The following is a 24115-nucleotide window of genomic DNA, read 5'->3' as shown; positions in this document are numbered from 1 at the left end:
TGAGGGAGGAGGCATAGTAAGCTTCTCTAGTCTCTGGGCCACTGAATGTCTGACTCCTGCTAGGACCCCACGGCCTGCTAAGGTAGACCTCTGAGAACCCCGCCCCCCCCCCCCCCCCCAGCAGCAACACAGGGCACACCACAGGCCTTGTGATGATAAGGAAGCTTTGAGAGCCCTAGAGAGTGATTAGTTCCACTGGGAACAAGGAGGAGCTGCTGACAAGGCCTCCCAGAGGTGGACATCCTCACAGGAGGAGAGAAGACGGCAGGCACTGGGCCCAAGGCCATGGCCTCCTTCTGCCTAGCTCCCCTGCCTCTGAGCACCCCTGCCCTGCTCAGATAGAGAGCTGAGTGCTCTGTTAGGGGGTCTGTGCCACCTGCACCCTCAAAGAGCATGATGTGGATATTTATAACCCAGAAGGAGGACAAAACTCTGCCCCTGTCTCCATAGTCCTGCTACCTGGGGCGTGTGTTGGCCCCCCACAGCTCACCGCTTCCTTTGTGTCTCTTTGAACACAGACTTCACAGCGTGGCCACCTTCCCACAGCCTGGTCCTTGCTTGCAGCAGCCAGGCAGCTGTGTGCACATCTGCAGAGAAGGTGAGAAAGGAGTGAACAAAGCTGTCCAGGGGATATTTCATTGTTGTTGAGAGGATGTTTTAAACTTAACTTTTATTTATTAACACAAAATGGTAATGATCATAGAAGAAATTTAAATGTTTCATCTTGCAGCCCAGAAGGTAGTTATAGTTGTTTTATGTATGTGTGGACTTACCTTGAGGGGAGGTATGTCTATATCTGTTTAAAGTACCCCTTTGGCATTGGCATATGTTCATACTCCCATTGGGCCCTTAAGAGTTCCGTGCCTTGGGGCACCGGGGTGGCTCTGTTGGTTAAGCGTTGACTTCAGCTTAGGTCATGATCTCATGGTTTGTGAGTTTGAGCCCCCTGTTGGGCTCTGTGCTGATAACTCAGATCCTGGAGCCTACTTCGGATTCTGTGTCCCTCTCTCTCTGCCCCTCTTGGCTCACAATCTGTCACTCTCTCTCTCAAAAATAAATAAAACTTTAAAAAAGTTTTTTCAAAAAGAGTTCTGTGCCTGATGTGAATATCTTGATTCCTTCCTCAGGAAGGTGCTGAGGTAGACCAGGGCTGAGGAAAAGACCTTGAGCTAGAAGCCCCCATGACTGGTAGAGCTAGATATGTCCCAGAGCCCTTGTGGGTATGATGAATGGCTAAAGCTGGATTAGCTCTTCTCATGCCTTTGTGGGTTCCCTCAGGGGCCACTGCTCTGGTCTTCCATCTGTGGTTCTTCCTTAGGGACATACTTCTTCTCTGGCTGGTCCCTTCCAGCTCTTCTCCTTCTTGCTTGGGCCCCTTTACCATCCACTTGCCCTCCGCAGAAAGATCCTTTTAAGGACAACCCCACCAGGGGCACATGGGTGGCTCAGTTGGTTAAGCATCTGAGTCTGGCTCAGATCATGATCTCACAGTTTGTGGGTTCAAGACCCACGTTGGGCTCTGTACTGACGGCCTGGAGCCTGCTTCGGATTCTGTGTCCCTCTCTTTGTGTCTCTCTGTCCCTCCCCTATTCCCCCCCTTCACTTGCTCTCTTTCTCTCAAAAATAAATAAACGTTTTTTAAAAAATGTAAAAAAAAGGACAACCCCACCTGACTACCCTTGACAGGAGCCAATTGTGATACAAAGAAGTTGGGGAGCCTTTGCCCCACCCAGTGGCACCACCTCTCTTGGCTCTGTTGCTGTCACCTTTAGACTTCTCAAGTGTGAGACAACTACCAGCCCTGTGGCTCTCAAGTTCCAGGAGACACATGCCAGCCTCTCCATCATAGTATTTACTCATTGAACAACTATTTTATTGAATGTCTGGCACATGCCCCAGGCCCCAAACATTGAAGAACAAAGTAGACAGAAATCCCTGCCCTTGAGGCATTTATGTTCTAGCAGGAAGAGTCAGACAATAGACAATAAGCAAAGTATATAAGCAAATTATAGAGTGTGTTAGGTTATCAGTGCTATGGGGGAAGAGGGAAAGAAGAGCAGAGCAGGATCAGGGGATCAGGAGGACACGGGGTGGAAGTTGCAGTTTTAAATAGTGTGGTCAGTGTGGCCACACTATTCGGTGAGAAGCTACCATCTTGAACTAGGCCATGTGGCTGGCTGCCTGGGCACAGCCTGAGCGCAGAGGAGAGCCTTGGCCTTGAGCAGGGGAGGGGATGGATCTAGGAGGGACTGGCTTTTAGAGAGGAGCGTGGAAAGGTTTTTTGGTTTTTTTGTTTTTTTTCCCCAAGTAATGTATCTGCCTTGACATGTAATAGGAAAAACCAGGACCTGGCCCTTGTAAGTGCCCCTGGTTGTAGTTTGAGGCACACTTCTCAGGGGCAGGAGATACTGGCCCAGTGTTCAGGGCTGCAGTTTGTTATACACTTGCTCTGTGACCCTAGATAAGTCACTTCCCCTCTTTGGAACTCAGCTTCCATATCTATAAAATGAGGGTGGTTCCAGCAGGTCCCCGGGGCCTTCAAGGGTCTATGATTCTACTGGTCCCTCAGGAGCCCTTCTGCCTGCAGGAGGGGAACACAGCCCTTCACCTGGCTGCTAGCCGCGGCCACCTGACTGTGTTGCAGCGACTCGTGGACATCAGGCTGGACCTGGAGGAGCAGAATGTGGTGAGTCACCACCCAGAAGATGCAGAGATGCGTGATGCTTGCTCACTCCCTGCTTTCAAGGAACCCCAGCCTGTGGTGCAGCCTGATTTTCCCCTGCTAGAGACTTTCTGGAGTAAAAGGGAATAGACAGAGGGCAGGGGGTGAGGCAGCTTGGAGGGTGAGAACATGAGCAGGGGTGTGGGGGCGGGAGTGCATATATCACATGCTCCTCAAGGTGAGAAAATCAGGTATGGGGCTCAGGGAACCACAAATAACCCAGGTTATTGTCCTGAGTAGCATGGTGGTGGAGAGCTTCAATAGCCCTGGAGCCATGGTGCCAGGGGGGCCTTCTCATCTCAGGGTCTGGCCTCAGCCTCCCTGCCATCCTCATACTTCTCCCTGTGTGTTTCAGGAAGGTCTGACTGCCCTACATGCAGCGGTTGAAGGCAGCCACGCTGACTGTGTGCAGCTGCTCCTTGAGGCTGGGAGCAGCGTGAACGCCCTCACCCAGGTAGTCAGGCCTCCCCAGGACTAATGTCTTCCCTTGGCTACTGAGCTCGCCCTGACCCTAATTGTGTGGGAATAGAGGCCCTGAGGGCAGGCCCAGGGTGTGGTCTTGGCTTCTCCCTACTGAGCACTGTGACAGTGGGCAAGTTACTTAAATTCTCTGAGCCTCATTTCCCAAAATGGAGATGCTATGTAGTTACTTTTTTTACATTGCTGTTGAGGAGTAAATACCCCTCATGGTGTCTGGGATGTATTAGGAGCTCAACACCTGTTGGTGTCTTCTTATTGCTGGGTATTTGGTAGTTCATGAGTCCCCTTTATAACTATTACTTCAGAAAAATTTCCCCTGTTTTACCTATGAAGAAACTGAAGCTGTAGAGAGATTCAGTGCCTTTGCAGGTCACAAGCTGGTAAGAAGCAAAGCTGAGTCTGAAAAGCCCATTCCCCTGACTCCAGAGCTCATGGCCTGGAAAGTTTGCCCTGTCTGTGAAGGGGCCACACCAGCCCTCAGAGCTGGAGCCTGGGAGAGGCCTCCTCTCTCTCACTACTGTATTCCTTAAGTCAGCTGTTGGAAATTCTCCTCTGTGCCCTGGAAAGGGAGGTTGTAGCCTTTCTTTAGGTAGCAAGTTGGTGTTTTTGTTTTGTTTTGTTTTTGCTTTTTGTTTTTAGATCAATGACCAATAATCTTTCTTGGCTGATTGAATGGCTTCAGGATCTGGAATTCTCTATTTGTTCTAAATTTCAATTAGAAGGCGATAATACTAATAAATAAAAATAATAGCAAAAATAGTTAAAAAGCAGAGGAATTAAAATATGCTAAAAATGTTTAACACAGAAGAAGGCAGTCAAGGAGAAACAGAAGAGCAAAAAAGACAGGAGACATATAGAAAATAAATAGAAAAATGGCAAATGTAAATTTAATAATGATATCAGTGTTAAAGTCCCCTGAATGTGAATAATGCTTAAAAGTCACAAAACACTTAATTTGCAGAACTTCCCTAGCAGGTAGCACCCTCTGCCCCAGGGTGTCAGGGTGACACCAAGGCCCACCCAGAGGGGGAAAGCACCTGCCCCAGGGCACCCAACTATGTCCTTCCATCGGCCCGACGTTGCTCTTTGGTCAGCAGCCCTTTCTCTGTGCCCAGCACAGTGCTCAGTACTGAGAGGGGGCAAAAGAAATGAAATGTCAAGGCTATCTCCCCAGCAGTAGCAGCATAGGAGTTGAGAGACTGGGGAGGTGGTGTCCAGCTGGTGGTCATTGGCAGGGCTGGAGCTGCCCACTGCACTGGGCCTCGTGCTCCAGCCTTGGCTTGAGGTTTCTGGCAGAAGGCACATTCTATTTGGACACTCCCACCCCTTGCAGGCTCTCTGAGAAGGGGGCTGACCCAAAGCAATTACATTTCCCATTGGGAGGTGGACTGGTTCCCATTCACCCTTGTGCACTCAGCTCAGATAGGACTTTGGGAGGACGACCAGCTCGTCCCACTTTGCCCCGTACTGGCCTGGTTTTGAAAGTGAAAGTCCTGGGGAACAGTCTGGGCAGTCTGCAACAGTTGGCTACCTAGAAGGGTCTGCCTGGAGGTGTGGAGGGGTATTTCACGTGAGCTCGTCGTTTGGCCAGGGGTGTGCTCTGATTGAAGAAGAGCACTTAGAAAGCCCATCAAGGTGAAGCCCTCGCACTGGCTCTGCCAGGCTTCTGCCTGGGCACGTTGAGACCCACTCCAGCAGGTGTGCACCAGGTGGGGTTTACTCTGTACTGGCAAATCTTACTTGTTCCCCCTTTGATGTACATTCTCAAGTTTGTGAAAGGAGGCACGGAAAAGCTCAGACCACAGTGAGCTCCTCTTACCAGTCACCAGGCCTAGGCAAGGCATTGATTTCTCCAGCTTCAGGGTTTAATGGGGTAATAGTCCCGGGGTTGTGAGACATAAATGGAATAATGGATCCCAAAGCCCCACTGTGAGGGGCTTTCAGGACATTGCACTGATGCCTGTTTCCCTCTAGAAAAAGCAAAGCTGCCTCCACTATGCAGCCCTTGGTGGCTCTGAGGATGTGGCCCGGGCCCTCATCCATGCAGGAGGCCACACCAACATAGCTGATCATGTAAGTATGGGGGCTTGGGTTGAGGGGGGTCCCCACTGCAAAGTCTTCATGACCTCACTAGTGAAGCATAGCAGGAAGAGATGGGCACTTTAGGTCCTTGGGGTTGGGATGGGGGCCAGGACTGGGGGACCTGGCCACATGAGGGTGGGCCAGATAAGCTTCTAGCTAGAACAGGGTTAGCAACCAAGTTGCATTTCCTCCCAAGTGAATTATCTGCTTGTGTTCTCCACTCATTTATCCATTGGGAGCTAGTGATGATCTTTCATATTACAAATCTAGCCTCTTGGTTGTTCATTTTGTCCTGTTATATTGTGTGGTATACTCACAGGTGACAGTATATCCTGTGGTTAAGACACAGACTTTGTCAGATAACCTGGCTTGGAGGCCTAGCCCTGCCATGCACTGAACGACCTTGGGCAAGTTGCTTTGACCTCCCTGGGCCTTTGTTTCTTTATCTATAGGCACTCTTATTATTCCCATTATGTAAATGAGGAACTATCTGTTGTTTAGATTAGAAAGAGGTCATATTGTAGCTGAAATAAACACTATATTTAAAATTACTGTATAACACAATTCTTTGGAATATAGAGATCCCTAATCCCAGCACCCTAGTAAAGCAATGACTTTTCCTTATTCCCTACCAGTTTTCCTCATATGTGTGGTAACTAGGCTAAGGCAGAATTCTGGAAAGGGTGATGCTTATTTGTTTTTACCCATAAAGACATCAGAAGTTTGATTCCAGTCCAGTGGAGATTATGCAGCTCAGGTATCAAAGGTTACGAGTTTTTCTAGCAACTATTTTTAATGCCAGATGTAGTTCAGTGACCACATCACACTTAACGGTACCTCAACTGTTTGGTATTTAAGTCGTTTCTAACTTTGCCAGGATAAATGATGATTTTATGAACATTTTTTTTTTTTTTGAGAGAGAGAGGGTGCAAGTGAGCAAGGGTGGAGAGAGAGAGAATCCCATGAGGGGCAGAGAGAGAGATAGAGAGAGAGAAGTGGGGCTCACCCAAAGCGGAGCTTGAGCTCACCCAAAGCAGGACTCAGTATCTTCTAGTTATGATTTGATTTTTTATGTTTAACTCTTTAATTCTCCTAAAATGTATTTTTGTATATGGTGTGATATATTACTCAATAGATTTCCCCTCCAATTTTTTAATACTTCTATGTCAAGTGAATTTATTAAATAATTATAACATTTCTTAGTGCTTTTTCCTTCTTTCCTTTATCACATACTTGCAGTTTGATATATGATGGGCTTTATATCTGGGCAAGTGATTCTCTTTCGGTAAGTTGTATATCTAATCTTGAGATGGTACCATATTATTTTAATTATTATTGCCTTATAATTTATTTTAAAGGCATATAAAGTTAGTCTCCTTTAATTATCCTTGTCTCTTAGTATAATCTTTTATCCTTTTGTATTCTCAAATGTTTTTTTTTCCCCAGCTGAAATTTAAAGTATTTTTTCAATTAAAAAATTCAACTTAAGGATACAAAATCAATGTACAGAAATCTGTTGCATTCCTGTATACTCATAATGAAACAGCAGGGTGAAATTAAGAAAAAAAAATCCCATATCACATCAGTAAGAGAAAGTATAGAAACCATATGATCATTTCAATAGATGCAGAAAAGCATTTGACAAAGTACACATCCATTCATGATAAAAACCCTCTGCAAAGTAGGTCTAGTGGGAACATATATCAACATAATAAAAGGCTTTATATGAAAAACCCACAGCCAATGGTGAAAAACTGAGAGTTTTCCACTAAGGTCAGGAATAAGACAAGGATATCCATTCTCACCACTTTTATTCAACTTAGCACTGGAAGTCCTAGCCCTAGCAATTAGACACCATAAAGAAATAAAAGGCATCCAAATTGGTCAGGAAGAAGTAAAACCTTCATTATTTGCAGATGACGTGATACTACATATAGAAAACCCAAAATATTCCATCAAAAAAACTACTAGAGTTGATAAATGAATTCAGTAAAGTCACAGGATATAAAATCAATGTACAGAAATCTGTTGCTTTCCTATACACTAATAATGAAACTGCAGAAAGTGAAACTAAGAAAATAATCCCATCTGCAATTGCACTAAAAACAATAAAATATCTAGGAATAAACTTAACCAAAGAGATAAAAGACCTACACTCTGAAAGCTATAAAACACTGATGAAAGAAATTCCAGACAATGCAAAGAAATGGAAAGATATTCTATGCTCATGGGTTGGAAGAACAAATATTGTTAAGATGTCCATATTACCCAAAGCAATGTACAGATTTAATGGAATCCCTATCAAAATACCAACAGCATTTTTCACAGAACTAGAACAAAAAATCCCCAAAATTGTATGACACCCAAAAGACCCTGAATAGCCAAAGGAATCTTAAAAAAGGAAAACAAAACGGGCAGTATCAAGTTGTATTTCAAAGCTGTAGTAATTAAAACAGTATAGTACTGGCATAAAAACAAACACAAAGATCAATAGAATAGAAAGGAAAACCCAGAAATGAACCCACAATGTCATGGTCAATTAGTTTTTGACAAAGGAGCAATGAACATACAATGGGAAAAAGTCTCTTCAACAAATGGTGTGGGGAAAGCTGGACAGTCACATGCAAAAGAATGAAACTGGACCCCTTTCTTTCACCGTACACAAAAATAAGCTCAAAATGGATTAAAGAACTAAATGTGACACCTGGAACCATAAAAATCCTTGAAGAGAGCACAGACAGTAATTTCTCTGACATCAACCATAGCAACTTTTTTCTACTTAGGTGTCCTGGCACAAAGGAAACAAAAGCAAAAGTAAACTGTTGGGACTACATCAAAATAAAAAGTTTCTACACAGTGAAGGAAACAGTCAACAAAACTAAGAAGGAACCTACAGAATGGGAGAAGATATTTGTAAATGACATATCTGATAAAGGGTTAGTATCCAAAATATATAAAGAACTGATACAACTCAACACCCCCCAAAATAAATAATCCAATTAAAAAACAGGCAGAAGAAACGAACAGACATTTCTCCAAAGATGACATATGGATGGACAACAGACATATGAAAAGATGTTCAACATCACTCATTGTCAGGGAATGCAAATCAAAACTACAATGAGAGATCACCTCACACCAATCAGAATGGCTAAAATCAAAAACATAAGAAATAAGTGTTGGCGAGGGTATGGACAAAAAGGAACCCTCATGCCCTGTTGGTGGGAATGCACACTGTGCAGCCACTGTGAAGAACAGCATGGAGGTTCCTCAGAGCCTACTGATGATGACATTTGGTCTGATGAATAGAGGCACCATGATTTATTAACCTCCTCAACTGTGGTAGAGCATCAGGTTTACTTGCTAATGCAGGTAGCATAGTTCTGTGCATATGACCTCTTTGGGGGCAAGATTCTCAGAAATAGGGAATTTGAGGTCAAATATTGTGAGCATCTTTCTAGCTCTTGATATGTAAGCCGAACCCTTCCTATAAGTGTTGTGCCAATCTGCAGAGTCACTAGCAGTGTCCAGGCTGCTTGTTTCTTAGTCCTCTCACCCGAAGTGTGTATTAGCTTTTTCGTTTTCTCCCAATTAAAAAAGACCCCAGGAGTGCCTGGCTGGCTCAGTCAGAAAGAGCATGGGACCCTTGATCTTGGAGCCATGAGTTCAAGCCCCACGTTGGGTGTAGAGATTACTTTAAAAAATGAACACCTGGGGGGGCGCCTGGGTGGCTCAGTCGGTTAAGCGTCCGACTTCAGCTCAGGTCACGATCTCGTTGTCCGTGAGTTCGAGCCCCGCGTCGGGCTCTCGGCTGATGGCTCGGAGCCTGGAGCCTGCTTCTGATTCTGTGTCTCCCTCTCTCTCTGCCCCTGCCCCGTTCATGCTCTGTCTCTCTCTGTCTCAAAAATGAATAGAACGTTAAAAAAATTAAAAAAAAAAATGAACACCTGGGTCCCTCAGTCCATTACTCAGTGTCTGACTCTTGATTTCATCTTAGGACATCATCTCACAGTTCATAGGTTCAAGCCCCACATTGGGCTCTGCACTGATGGTGCAGAGACTTCTTGGGATTCTCTCTCCCCACCGCTCTCAAAAATAAACAAATAAATAAATAAACTTAAACAATTAAGATCTTAAAAAAAAAAAGAACAACACAGGACCTTGTGAGGAAGCTGTTGTGTATCTTGACTATGTAGTGGATACATGAACATACACATGTGATAAAATGGTGTAGAACTAAACATACATGTACAAGTGAAGCTGGGGGATCTGAATAAGATGGTGGTTGTTGTCAGAGTCATTATCCTGCTTGGGATATTACTAGGGTTTTGTAAGATATTACCATTGGGGGAAAGTGGGTGAAGGATACACCAGAACTCTCTGTATTATTTCTTAATTGCATGTGACTCTATAATTATTTCAAAATAAAAATGGAAAGTTCTGCCCCGTTAAAAAAATTTAAAAGTCTCTGGAAGGACACACATAAAAGCAGAGATTTAGGTTACCGATGGGGTTTAGGAGTAGGGGGTATGAGCAGGTGTGTGAATGCAGGTAGAAGAAAGCTTTTCACTAGATACCTGTGTACTTTTTGGTTCTTTTGGTTTTTATAAATAAAATGTAAAACAACTAAAAGCCATATTTGCTCTCTTTCCACTCCCCTTTCTGACCACATTCCCCCAGATGGGTTTCCAGGACGACCAAGGCTATAGCCAGTGTATTTGGTTGTTTTATCTCCATGGCCTTCTGCTTCCTGGAAAGCCCAGACTTGTAGTTCTGGACAGATTTCCAGGCTCACCTGAGTCGTGCATTTGAGCCAGTTTCTAGTCTTTGCCCGTTCACTGTCACAGCAGACCTTTTTGGGGCCTGATTTTTATTTCTATTATCTGGCAGTGATCTGAGGCCATTGTTGAAGTTGAAATTCTTATGGTAGTTTTTACCTGTGTTCAAATTTTTTTTCTAGATGTGTTTCAAAATAATTTTTGGTATTTATTGAAATTTGAGTTTGGGATTACGTTAAGCTTATAAATAATATAAAATAGTCATCTTTGTAATATGTTTTTTTATACATTTTTTTCAATGTTTACTTTTGAGAGACAGAGCGTGAGCAGCGGAGGGGCATAGAGAGAAGGAGAGACAGAAGCCGAGGCAAGCTTTAGGTCTGAGCTGTCAGCACAGAGCCTGATGCAGGGCTCGAACTCACAAACCATGAGATCATGACCTGAGCCTAAGTCAGATGTTTAACTGACTGAGCCACCCAGTAGCCTCTCTAATATATTTTCACTAGGAGCATGAAGTCTTGCCATTTCTTTATGTCTTCTTTTATATCCTTCAGTGATGTTATATAGCTTTTAGTTTGCCTTTGATATGTCCATTTCCAATTATACTCTACATAAATGCTTGATATTTTTTGACTGTTGTGAATATTTTTTTTTAATTATGCCATTTCTTGTAGCATTCAATATAGGAATGCTCTATGACTTTTAATTTTACTAGAGTTTTGTTTTTGTTTTTTTTTTTAGGGGGTAATAGCTTTTTTAAACCTGTCTAGATATACAATCACATTGCCTACAAATAATTGTATAGTTTAAATATTCTTTTCCAATATCAATAAACCTTTTTTTTTTTTTAATTTGCTGGCCTAAACTAATAGACATTGGTAGTGGACATTTTTGGGGGGTGTGTCTATGTGTGTGTGTGTACTCTGTTCTGTAATCTTTTTACACTTAAAATGTGAGCCTGTTTTTCCACCATCAGTTTTTTGGCTTGGTACTCTTCCACTATGTGTCTGTCACTATATCACCTCGAGGGAAGGATGCTATTGCAGTATCTCTACTTTGCCATGTGGTCAGGCATCAGAGGGGACGACTGATGAAGGAGTCTTCCAGCCTTGAGTGAGGCCTTGGATGTGTGTTGTCTTGGAGTGAGATCTCTGTTCTGGTCCTGGCTGGCTCCCTCGTTCCTTCCTTCCACACATAAACAGTAATCAGGCACCTGCCTGAGTATTGAAGGGAGAAACTCCAATAACACAAGGTTCCTATTAGCTGTTGGGCAAGTCACTTATGTCTTGTGAACCTCAGTGTTCTTGTCTGTAAGTTGAAAATACTAGTAACACCATTCCTATATATACTTCCTAGGTTCGTGTGTAGATTCAATAAGATATTAGAGAACTTTAAGTGTTGTTGCTACAAGGGACCTCAGCAAACATTACTTGCTAGGTGAAGAGGAGCAGAGAAGGGAAATGACTTGCCCACAGTTCCACAGTGAGTTTCTGGCATAGCAAGGTCTCAAACTTGGGTCTTCAAGCTCCCACCCACCTTGAGGATCAGTTTTGGGCTCCAGGGATTCAGCCTTTGGGGTTATAGATTCCTCAAGCCACCCATGTCCTCTGAGGAGCAAGAAGGGACAAACCTAGAACCACTATATCTATATACCCCTCCCTACTTCGATTCCCCCAGCACCAGGCTGTGCTGGACAGTCCTGGGAGGGACCGTTCAATTGATTCATGTGTTTTCTCCCCCAGCAGGGAGCCTCTCCTATGCACCTTGCTGTGAGGCACAACTTCCCCGCCTTGGTCCAGCTCCTCATTGACGCAGGCAGTGACCTGGATGCCACTGACAATGTAAGTGGTTGCAGAAACCATCTGGGCACCCTCCCAGGTGGGCAGGGCTTGGCTGTAATCTCCTAGCATGGCCTAGAGTTGAGGAATTAATTTTTTGAGCTTGTAAAAAGCTGTCTAATATTTGTTGAAGAGAACATCATTTTATGACCCACTCTATTTTGAACATTTTGGTGGTTTTCAAGCTGTTGCCATGGTCTATATAACACTGTAGTAAACATCTTCCTGTGTTCAACCATTTCCTTTTATTGATTCTATTTTCCTTTGAGAAAATTCCCAGGACAGGGGTGACTGGGGCAGTCTTGTGTAACAAGAAGCTTCTGAGTCCTGAAGTTGTGCTCAGTCAGGCACCCTTTTAATTCCCCATCCCCACAACTGTCCCCCTGACCATCTAGTAGTCCTCAGTGCCAGCACGTACAGCCACTAGTGGTGGAAAGCAGCTTTGCAGGATATATCATGTACCTTCAAAATTGTCAGTATTTGCACTTCAGTGAATTGAGCCTCAAGAAATACATTAAAAGCTCATGCACAAAGATATCGATTGCAGCATTGCTTATCAATCTTCAACATCAATCTTGCCCAAATATTTAATAAGAGAGAAGTGGTCAGGTAGATTATGGTTATAGACGTAGACTACTATGGAGCTGTTAAAAACATTGTTTATAATATGTGGAAATGTTATGTTAGGTAGAAAAATGGATGAAAAATGTATATACGGGATGATCTCATATAAAACCAGTAAACCAAAAGCATTCTGCATTAAAGACTAGAAGAAATGTATTAGGATCATTACAGAGGTTGACTTAGCCAGCAAGTGGTATTTTTTCCTTTGTTCTTTCTGCTTTTTGTTTTTACCAAGTTTTCTCTGATATATTAGGCTTATGACTAAACCCAGCTTACCCTCTCCCATAACTTCTTAGAAAAACTTTTTAAGGCCCAGGTAAGAGTGTACTCACCTTGAAACTGTCCTGGCTTTGAGTCTTGGGCCACTCATACATGCTTTTGTACTCCCCTGTCCCTTTGGCTTCTCCAGAGGCAGCAGACACCCCTCCACCTTGCTGCTGAGCACGCCTGGCAGGACATAGCAGAGATGCTCCTCGTCACTGGGGTTAACTTAAACCTGAGAGATAAGGTACCTCTCCTCCCAACCAGCCTCCCTTTCAAGCTTTCATGGCTCCCTCTTTGCCAGAGACCCTATTACAAATGCCTCCTGGTCTCAGACTATTCAAGGCTTCCCATCCTTTATATACTAGCTCAAAAGCAGCCTCCTCCGGGAAGTCTTCCTGCCCCTCCATCACTTTCCCCTTCCTCCTCTGAGGTCCCTTAGGACTTGGCCTGCCCTTCTCCTGGTCTAGAATTGTGATGTGGTCACCTTCTGTTTCATGGCTCCTCAGATTTTGAGCTCCTTGAGTCGCCTGGTGGGGAGGGGAAGAGGGAGTAGAGGAGCAGGGTCCCACAGCCCCCTAAATATAGGACAGGGGTGGGGAAGCTACCTGGCTCTTTGTGCCTCTGGGCTGACTACTTCCTCAGGTGCTGAAAGTTCCAGACCAGCTGAAGATTTGGTCTGAGGCCGAGAATGTCACAGGCTCATGAGTGGAAGGGGCTTGCACCTGTGGCCCAGTATGGTGTGGGGAAGAATTGGAGGCAGAAATGGGCCCTGAGGCTGAATCTGGGAGGGGCTCCCTGCTTTGAGCTGGGCCCCAGGGTAGCTGGCCATATGTAAAGAGGAGCTTCCCAGCTCCCTGCAGGTGCCTGGAGAGATTGAGGCCAGCCCTGTGCCAGAGGTCTGGAGCGAAGGGCCTGGGAGCATGAAGTGGGGAGGGCAAATGGACCTAATGAACCCGGTCCCCTTCCCTGGGCTCTGGTTTCATCTGAGAAGTGGGGCAGGTAACCCCTATTTCAGAGGTAATGCTGAGGAGTTGTGTAAGCTGAGTTTCATAAGCTCTAAGACTTTCTAAATTCTAAAGAAACAAGAGGTGGTTACTGGAATTATTATTATTGCCTCGTTCAATCCTTCCCCATGCCCAGAAAACTTTTCTGCTCTCCGGTGTAGACTGCTGGAAACTGCTTTCTTTGGGCAGGAATGTTTGCAGTCAGTACTAGAGGCTACCCCACGCCCCACCTGTAGCAACTTTGGCTTCCATTCTTACTTCTTACTTGCAGCAAGGGAAAACTGCCCTGGCAGTGGCCGCCCGCAGCAACCACATCAGCCTGGTGGACATGATTATAAAAGCTGATCGCCTCTACAAATGGGAGAAGGTACTGAGACCCTGCACTTGGTCTCTCCATGTTGCAAAGGGACTGTGTGGGCTTGGCTCTAGGTGGGGCTGGCTTTGAACCCCAGCCCTGACCAATTCAGGACCACCCTCAGTTTCTGAGGAGGTGATAATCCCTGCCTTACCTAACACCAGGGTTGTTTGTGAGCCTCTGGAGATGAGTGAGCACCTAAACCACACTGAAACAAAGCAGACTGAGGTCCATGCCAGTGTGGAGATGTTACTGGACACTGTTACAGCCCCTGGTTGATGGATTCATGTGTGCATGCCAGCATGCATGAATAAAGAGATGGCAGGGGCGCCTGGGTGGCGCAGTCGGTTGGGCGTCCGACTTCAGCCAGGTCACGATCTCACGGTCCGTGAGTTCGAGCCCCGCGTCGGGCTCTGGGCTGATGGCTCGGAGCCTGGAGCCTGTTTCCGATTCTGTGTCTCCCTCTCTCTCTGCCCCTCCCCCGTTCATGCTCTGTTTCTCTCTGTCCCCAAAATAAATAAAAAACGTTGAAAAAAAAAATTAAAAAAAAAAAAAAAGAGATGGCAAGTTGGTTTTAGCTCACTGCCATCTTCAGGTGATTGGAATTGCTGTTCGGGGTGTTCTATTCAGGCAACTTTCTGAGCCCAGAAGGAAAGTGTGCTGGGATTAATTAGTGATGTCTGCTGAAGAATTGGGGAAGAGTAGCAGGTGTTAAGGCCATGCTTTCCCAGTCCTCGGGAAATGGGGGTGGGGTGGGGGGTTTTTTGACATCTTTGAAAGTTGTTTTTGTATACAGAAAACAATTTTTGCATTTACTTGGGTTTTAAAAATTAATACTAAATTTATTATGAATTTTAAAACCTAGTTTTCCTTAAACTTTTAAAATCATTTTATAAATCTTTTTTTTTTTTTTAATGTGTATTTGTTTTTGAGAGAGACGGAGACAGAATGAGAGTGGGGAAGGGGCAGAGAGAGAAGGAGACACAGAATCTGCAGCAGGCTCCAGGCTCTGAGCTGTCAGCACAGAGCCCGACGCGGGGCTCGAACTCATGGACTGTGAGATCATGACCTGAGCCGCAGTCGGACGCTCAACAGACTGAGCCCCCCAGGCGCCCCTCATTTTATAAATCTTATTCCATTTATACAGCTACTATATTTTAGGAATTTTAGGAATTTCCACTTTCAAGGAAGCCTTTTGATTAATGTTTGGATCCATGTTTAAACTTAGTTAATTAAACTATCTTAAACATTCTAAACTGAATGAATAATAGATTTTTAAAAGTACTTTGAATGCTTCCTAAATTCTTAAGTTATCCTAGTATATCCAGTAAATTAAACCTATAAATAAAGTGAGTCTCAAATATCTTAAACATTTCAATATTGTTTGCAAACTGAGTAAACTTCTCTTATACCTCTCAAATTAAAAAAAAAAAAATCACTATTCCAAAATTAGTTAATAACACATTTCAATAGCAATCATAAGATATTCTCTTTCATGGACATGCTAGATTCTCAAAAACATTATAGTCCCCTTATGTCTAACAGGTTACTCCTCAATGTAACCCCAAAATATTAATACCAAGGGCGTGATTAACTGATTCATCTCTGTGCGTAATTCTAACACCTCAGACTTCAAAAGTTCTCAACGTCAAGGTGGCGGGGTGGTTAGAATCACAGCCTGCCCCCCACTCCCACCCTAAGGCCAGTTCATTCAGAATCTCTGGTGTGGGAACCAAGCATCAGTAGTTTTTAAAGCTCCTGGATGATCCCAATGTACAGATGCGGCTAAGAACACTGCTCTGAGGAACCACCCACATGAGAACCAGTCTCTCTGGTCACCATGTCATAGGTGACCGAACATTGTTGACCAGGATGTAAGATTTGCAGCTGCAGACACCAGAACTCACCTGAGCTTTTTAACAACCAGAACTCTGTATCCACATCCTTTAGAGGGGCTTACTTAGGCTTTTGTGGGTTTAACCGATGCTATCACATAGTTCTTTTATAACTTCTCATTTTATCACCTGCTTTGCATAGAAAGAATTCTGTAACCCCGCCCTTCACTACTTGTTGAGATTCTGCAAATCTGCTTAAGTACCTGATCCTTGGCTTGACTGGTGTTAGCCACAGCTGCTGAGCCCTTCTGCTGGCACTTGTGCTGTGAGAACACAGAGAAAAGAGAGGAATTGGGAAGGCTTCCTGGAAGAGATGGCATGTAGATGGTCTCTTGATTGTGGTGATGGGGTTGAGGGGCAGGGAGGTGAGAAAAGGAGTTCTGGATGGAGGAACAATGTGAGCAGCTGGGGTTCTAGAGGTCAAAGCAAGGCACAGAGTGAGAAACCAGAAACCCCAGGCCTGTGATGATGCCAGTACCCCATCCAGGCTCCCGAGGGAGAGCCTGGCAGGGATGTCCCCCCGGGTGGCAGCTGCACTTTTGGGATCTGCCCCACAGGATCACGTGTTGTGCAGGGACCCCAGGGATCCCTCTGGGAAGAACTTGACCTTTAAGCAGGACCATCGGCAGGAAACGCAGCAATTCCACTCTGTGCTGTGGCGACTGGCTTCCAGGCATTTGCAGCCTCAAGAGTGGAAGAAGCTTGCGTATTGCTGGGAGTTCACCGAGGCCCACGTCCATGCCATCGAGCAGCAGTGGACAGGTACCACCCGGCCTCTCCCCACCCCAGAGCAACCAGTGGGTGGAAGGGGGGCACTTGTGTGTTCAGTTTTCTGCATTTCTGGGGGAAAAGCCAGTGCAACCTGGCAAAGTTGGATGGCAAGCCACATGTCATCACCAACATCCCGTGTGCTCCTCCATCCTTCCAGGCCTTTGCTCAGGCTGAGCCCTCTGCCTCTCCCTCTCCCTTGACCTGTGAACTTCACATTCTTTGTGAATGAGCTCATCATTCACACAAACTAAAGGCACTCTCCATAAAAAGTAGAGGACCAGCCCTTGCCACCAGTATTTAACTTCTACTTGAAAATGTTGGCTCTGGTACTAAGGGAGAAAACAGAAACAGAAATAAAGACTGAAAATATTGGAAAGGAAGAGAGATTTACTAACCTCAGGTGCTATAATCCTATACATGAGAAGTCCAGAAGAATCAACTGAAAAACTTAGCATAAAATAATTCAGTGAAATGGCTAAAGATATGATAAAGTATACAAACACCATAGTATTCCTATGTACTATCAGTAAGTGGGGAAAAATATATAGGGGTATTTTTGAAAAGATATTCCATTTACAATAGTGTTTCTAAAAAGAAGTATGAATGGCATATGAGTAAAACAGTAAAAATTAGTTCAACTATTAAAAAAAGACTTGGGTAAGTGGAATGACATTCTGTATTCTTGGCTAGAAAGTGTCAGGTAGACATTGGTTTTTCCCAAACTAGATTAAAAATTTGAATCAGTTTTTTAAAGAGTTTTTTTTAATGTTTATATATTTTATTTTATTTTTAAAACTTTTAAATTAAGTTTATTTATTTATTTTGAAAGAGAGAGCAAGCAGGTTAGGGGCAGAGAGAGAGAGGAGAGAGAGAGAATCCCAAGCAGGCTCTGCACTGTCAGCACAGAGCCCAATGCGGGGCTCAAACTCATGAAACTATGAGATCATAACCTTAGCCAAAATCAAGAGATGCTTAACCACCTGAGCCACCACCCAGGTGTCCCCAAAATTGATTGTTTTAATCAAATCAAATCAAAATAGAAAGTTTTTGAAACTTGACTAAAGGATTCTAGAGTTCACTTGAGAGAATAAAGAGGGAATATTTAAGTGAATATTCTGGGGGGAAAAGTGAAGAAGGTCTAATCCAACCAGACCCAACCTTTTATAAAGCTCCAATAAAGCATAGAGAGATACCCGACATATGTTTTCCCAAACATAAAAATATGCACACCAGTTAGTGAAATAGAGCAGGGAGTCCAAAAGTAGCATCTATGATGGATAAGAACTTTCACAGATGATAAAGGAGTACTGGTAAATTATGGGGCTGGGGTGAGGAATAGTGAATAAATGGGTCAAATGAAACAGCTACACCAAGGGCAGCACCATGAGGAAGTGCCTGCTGAATGTGCCAGTGAATGGACTGATTTGGCCCTGATGGCTGTGCCCAAACATGTGTGTCCCCGACTGGGAGAGCAGACCTTGTCACAGAGTTTAGTAACAAGTTAACGCCCTCCTCCGGCACTGAAGAGTGTGGGCAATTATTTTCAAACATGGCTGTACATTGGAATTACCTGGGAAGATGTAACACTGCTTAGCGCCCAGGCTGCACCCAGACCCAAGTAGGTTGGAATCTCTGGGGAGGGTAATGGAACCCAGGTGTCACTGTTTTCTAAGACTTCCCAAGGGTTTCCAATGAGCAGTTACAGCTAAGAATCACTGGTGCAGGGGAGAGAACATGGCCACCTGTGTCTTGCACTATGCTGGTTTTCTCATCTGTAAAATAGGGCCGCTAGCGTGCAAGGCACAGATGAGCAGCCAGAGATGAAGGGAACAGTCATGTGCATCATGGAATCACAACAAGTGCCAAATCTTTCTCTCTTCAGAGCAACACCAACAGGATGCATGGTGGATGCTCAAGAGAAAGCCTGGGATTGGGGACGTTCTAGGATACAAAACCTCCACCCTCACCCCATCAGAGGCTGTCTCTTCCCTACTCTCCCCATCTCTGGGCTGAGCTCCACCGGAGCTTGGAAAAGGGCCTCTGGGCTCTTTCCCACCTGGACATGTGTACTACAGACATCTGCTCAGACTTGGCTCCTTCTCTTTCTCTCCTCATGGTCCTCAGGCATCAAGAGCTACCAGGAGCATGGCCACCGGATGCTGCTTATCTGGCTGCATGGTGTGGCCATAGCCGGTGAGAACCCCAACAAAGCACTGTTCGAGGGCCTCGTGGCCATTGGCAGGAGGGACCTGGCTGGTAAGTGTCCTCTGCTCAGGGCAATACTGGGCCCCAGAGTCAGAGCTGCATGGCCCACCTTGGAGTGTGACAGGGCCCCCAAAGTTCTGCCCAGGCCATAATGCTGTGGGGCAGCACCTTCCAGATTGCTGGTCCTAGCCTTGTCTACTGGAATTCAGGCAGAGCCCTGAGCAAACCACAGTACCTCCTGGCCCCCATTTCCCCATCTGTGCCATGAGGGTTTGGGCTCAGATGATGCCTGCAACTTTCACAGCCCCAAAGCCACTGGTGTTATCATCTCTGGCCCTCTGTACTTTGATTTTTGTTTTTGTTTCTAGTTTAAAATAAGGCTGGAACAGCCTATAGACTTCTTTTTTCACAAGCAGTAATATATATAGGCCAGAAGTAGCTTAATATGAGTTGAACCAGTCAGAGCTGGTCAAATAAATAAAATATCTGAGGTCATCACGACCTTTTGAGCCTGTCAATTCCAAAAGCCTGGTTTGAGATTCAGGGCACCCTGTGGAATCATCAGGCAAGCGAGATAAAAAGTTCAGTACTAATCCCTCATTAAAAACAAAATCAGCTCATGATGAAAGAACCTTAAATACTGTAATACACATCCCTGGCATGGTGCATTACGGGGCTACCACAGGACAGGGTGTTAGGCGGTTACCAATAAGGAAGGCTAGGTTAGTCACGCACCAACAGTAAAAACATGTGTAGCATGTTATTGAGAGGAAAAAGGAAAGCCCCCCTTTGTAGTATCTCACAGCTGCTGCAGGCAAAGTGGGAAACAGTCACTTCAGAGTGGAGGAATAAGGGATGACTTTTTCTTTTTCAAAACGTTCTTAAATATTATTGCTCTTTTTTTTAACACAAACTCTGGCAGGCAATTAAAACATTTTTAAAACCAGCTCTGTGAGGCAGAGCTTAGGCAACATGAAGCAATAGGATTCTTCTGTCTTGCAGAAAGCATCAGGAAGAAAGCAAATGCTGACCCGGGTACCCCCAGGAGGTGTACAGCCATGTAACTGGAGAGGCCAGACCTTCAGGGGCATGGAGACTCAGAATGGGGGCCCCTGAACAGAAGAGGACCACCATTTAAGGGCTTTTAAAAAATCACTGTTAACAGACCTCCAGCTGCTTGTACTGAAACACCCAGCCCTGCAGGACCAGCAGGCACTGTTTGTAATCTCTTTCACAGGGGTTAGTCCAGGGGCCAATTCAGGTTTTGCAGGTAATCCCTTCCCACAGGTGCAGTCCTTTGCGGCTCTTGGAGCATCACAGCAGTCCCCTGAGATGCAAGGGCCATCTTTTCAGAGAGGACACTGAGGCTCAGAATGGATAAGCAGCTAATCGGCTGTTGAGGTCAGGTGCCAAACCCAGCATTCCTGTCTCCCCAACCTGGCAAAAGGACTCCAACTGTCACTTACAAAACGGACCTCCTTTAACTCATTCACTGGCTTTTAATGAATGCTGTGCTTACAAAAACAGTGTTTCTGTTCACAAGCTAATTTATATGCTTTGACAGTTCTAAGAGGTACACACATTCTTTTTTTCCCATTTTGTTTAGAAATTTAATTTTAAAAATTTATTTTTATTATTTTTTTTTGAGAGAGAGAAAGAGAGAGAGAGAGAAAGTGCATGCATGGGAGAGAGGGAGAGAGAGAATCCCAAGCAGGTTCCATGCTCGGTGCACAGCCCCACGTGGGGCTCAGTCCTACGACTAAGATCATGATCTGAGCTGAAATCAAGAGTTGGATGCTTAACCGACTAAGCCACCCAGGCACCCCTAGAATTATTTTTAACTTTAAAATTTTATTTTGAAATCGTTTCAGACTTACAAAAACATTGCAGAAACAGTATGAAGAATTTCTGAATATGCTTCACAATACAGCTTCCCCAAATATTACCATCTTATGTAATCACAGTATAATTTTCAAAACCAGGAAATTAACACTGATACCATACTATTAACTCATCTTCAGACCTTATTCCAATTTTGTTAGTTGAACCATTCATGTCCTTTTTCTGGACCAGGATCCAGTCCAGAATCACACCTTGCATTTAGTTGTCATTCTTTTTTTTTTTTTTTTTTTAGGTTTATTTATTTTAAGAGACAGAGAGAGTGTGTGTGCACAGGGTGGGAGGGGCAGAGAGAGAGGAAGAGACAGAATCCCAAGCAGTCTCCACACCCTCAGCGCAGAGCCTGATACGGGGCTTGAACTCCTAAGTTCAAGACCTGAGCCCAGATCAAGAGCTGGATGCTTAATCAACTGAGCCACCCAGGTGCCCCAGGGACCCCTGTCTTAGAAAAACTCCCCACAGAGTTATCCACTGGGTCTGAGTCTCAGGAGGGAGAGACAGAATAAAAACTGTTAAGAGCTGAAAGGGGCTTCAACCGTCACACATGGCAAGTGGGAGGTCACAGTGGAACAATCCTCTGAAAGGCAGGCGGCATTATATCTACCAAAATTACAAATGCATTTGCCCTTTGACCCAGCAATCCCACGTGGAGGAATTTATCCTACAGATAAACCTGCAAACATTAGATACCAAGACCAATGCAAGTTAATATGGCAGAAATTGCTGGGCAGAGGGGTGTATGGGAACTCTGTGCTATCTGCTCAGATTTTTATTTTTTATTCTTACTTTTAACATTTTTGAGAGACAGCATGAGTGGGGGAGGGGCAGAGAGAGAAGACACAGAATCCAAAGCAGGCTTTAAGGTTTGAGCTGTCAGCACAGGGCCCAATGCGAGGCTCAAACCCACAAACCATGAGATCATGACCTGAGCTGAAGTTGGACACTTAAGTGACTGAGCCACCCAGGCATCCCTGCTCAGGTTTTATTTTTAACTGTTTTTAAAAATAAAGCCTATTAACAATTTTTAAAAAATACCTGAGGCTTATGAAAAGAAAGAAAAAGAGGCTTTGAAACCAACCTATTTTACACACAATCACCTATAGGACTGAGGCTGCACAGTCACAGCATGATTTGGACCCCCAGTGCAGCATGTGGCCTCTATGCCCTTCTCTTCAAGTGCTGTGTTGAGGGGGAAAAACCTTCTCTTCTATATATTCCATTTAGGAAATGTATTTTGTACCACATGGGATTTAGACTATTTATCTGGATGAATTTTGTGAAATGGATTTTGTGTTTTGAGACAAAAAAGCAAGTTCTTAAAGAAAATAAAATTGAAATGTTGAAATACATCTTTCACATTCAATATGGTTTTTTTGTTTGGGAGAAGTATGGCAAAATTTCAAGTCAGACAAGCTGTTGTGGATTGGTTCTCTGTAACCACACCACTCAACTCACTACCACCAGTCAATATTTACTGAGTGTGTTCCATGCCGGGCAGTCTGCTGGGAGCTGGGCTGCAGAGCTGAGTAGCCATGGTTCCTGCCCTCTGAGACCTTGTGATGGGGTGAGGGGGGGCTGGGACAACAATAATGTACTATCATGTGTTGGGTGTATACAGAAAACTGTGGGATTTGTTCTTCCTTGGGGAAGGGAAAGGGGAAGAGAAAGGGAAAGAGGAAGGAGAAAGGGAAGGGAAAGGAGAGGAAGGTCTGAGAAGCTCACAGAGAAGGCAGAAGTGGGGGGAAGCACATTCCAAGTAAAAAAACCAGTCTGCGTGATGGCAAGGTGTGATGTATCTATTTGGGGGATGGTGTAGTTGGAACACAGGAAGCATGGAAAGAGGAGAGAGGAGCTGGAGAGGCAGGAGGGCCTGGCTATTTCAGCCCCTCGGGAGACTATTCCAATGGGCACTCTTAGCTCAAGAGCCCTCTATGTGGTCAGCCGGTGCTTGGGGACGCCTGTGTCACAGCTCAGCTTCTCCCCTGCCCAATCCACTTCCCTTCACAACCTCTTCTCTTTGACCCTAAATAACCATCTTGCTCCCAAAGTTTCATCTTGGTATCTGCTTCACCTTGAGACTTGGGGATGGGGTGGGATCCAAGATGGCTGTTTCTAGCTGGGGCATCTGGGGAACAGTGATGCTGGGAGTTAGGGCGGTGGGTTAAGGAGAGAAGGGTTAGATTTGGGCACTGGGGTCATGGGTGTGGCTTTTGCCAGGTGGAGTCTGGTGTGCCTGTAGAAGTCTGGCCTGATGTACATGCATTCAAGGCCAGCTCAGAATCCGTTGGGGCTGGAAATGGCAATCCTCAGGGCATAGAACCAGGGAGTAGTTAAAGCTGTTAGGGGAAAATGGCTCCCACGGGGAGAATGTGAAAAGAAAGCAGAGGGCAGTCTCACAGTTCATTGCTGTATCAGGAGAGGTAGGGGCTACTGGCCATATGTGGCCTGGCTCTGCCCACAGGAGTTCCTGTGGGTTGGGAAGTAGTCTCAGATGCTAATAGTTAAAAACATTAAGCTCCTACCTTCATGGCTTCCCAAGTGCTTCCCATAACTCACAACTGTTCTCGAGTCACAAGACAGTCAGAGCAGACACTGGCCTACGTGGAAAGATCCTTGGTTTTGTGATGGTCAGATCCAAGTTAACATCCCAGCTCTGCCCTTTCCTGTGTGATGATGAGCAAGTCTCTTGGCTCCTCCCAGTCTCCATGACCTCACCTGTAAAAATCAGTTTAATCAGGGTTGTGGTGGGGATTAAGTCAGAAATAGGGTGGCTAACTCAATATACTTAAAACTTAAAGGGAAAGAAGCATTCATGATGATTTTTCTGTCTCACTTGTACCTCATAGAAACCAAATAATTGATGAGGGGAAGATTTTTGTTTTTAAATCAGAGAACTCTAGTTAATAAATGGGATGATAAAAATTAGAGTTATCGTCACTGTTTTGCATCCTCCAATGAAACAACACATCTGTGCCGTGATAAGCAGGGGCAGCTAAACCATCATGTTAACCACTTAGAAACCACCAGATGTTATGTGCCTCCTGAGTGACATAATGGGAAGCACGCAGCCCTATGAAGCATTCCTGCCAAAAAGACTGAATTTGAGCCTGACTGACCCTCTAGATGTATGTACCAGCTTATGGGAAATACCAGGGACACAGAAACAAGTTAAAGGACACCATGAGACTGCAATCAGCC

General features: G+C 44.8%; 1 protein-coding gene and 1 long non-coding RNA gene across 11 annotated transcripts in view; one reads left to right on the top strand and one right to left on the bottom strand.

Moving 5' to 3' along the window:
- The window catches only part of ANKDD1A (ankyrin repeat and death domain containing 1A), a 39490-nt gene extending 17224 nt beyond the window's left edge, over positions 1 to 22266 (top strand). For 3 of the 10 annotated variants that reach the window (XM_058737392.1, XM_058737385.1, XM_058737393.1), the window contains 9 exons: positions 2588 to 2686; positions 3078 to 3176; positions 5177 to 5275; positions 11805 to 11903; positions 12934 to 13032; positions 14064 to 14159; positions 16600 to 16804; positions 18938 to 19069; positions 20021 to 22266. In XM_058737392.1, coding sequence (XP_058593375.1) covers positions 2588 to 2686; positions 3078 to 3176; positions 5177 to 5275; positions 11805 to 11903; positions 12934 to 13032; positions 14064 to 14159; positions 16600 to 16804; positions 18938 to 19069; positions 20021 to 20082 — 990 coding nt within the window. In that variant the 3' untranslated portion in view covers positions 20083 to 22266. Of the gene's footprint in view, positions 1 to 2569; positions 2687 to 3077; positions 3177 to 5176; positions 5276 to 11804; positions 11904 to 12933; positions 13033 to 14063; positions 14160 to 16599; positions 16805 to 18937; positions 19070 to 20020 lie in introns of all 10 variants that reach the window. The other 7 variants (XM_058737386.1, XM_058737383.1, XM_058737387.1 and 4 more) reach the window with 6 other exon arrangements.
- On the bottom strand, positions 219 to 16604 carry LOC131516424 (uncharacterized). The gene is made up of 3 exons (XR_009264059.1): positions 16246 to 16604; positions 12857 to 12971; positions 219 to 587 (listed from the first exon to the last, which is right to left on the bottom strand). It is a non-coding gene; the product is annotated as an uncharacterized LOC131516424 (long non-coding RNA).
- Positions 22267 to 24115: the final 1849 nt, after the last annotated feature.

Source organism: Neofelis nebulosa, chromosome 7, assembly GCF_028018385.1.
Source record: "Neofelis nebulosa isolate mNeoNeb1 chromosome 7, mNeoNeb1.pri, whole genome shotgun sequence".
Lineage (NCBI taxonomy): Eukaryota > Metazoa > Chordata > Mammalia > Carnivora > Felidae > Neofelis > Neofelis nebulosa.
Note: the sequence above shows the minus strand (reverse complement) of the source record. Positions and strands in the feature narration are given on the sequence as shown.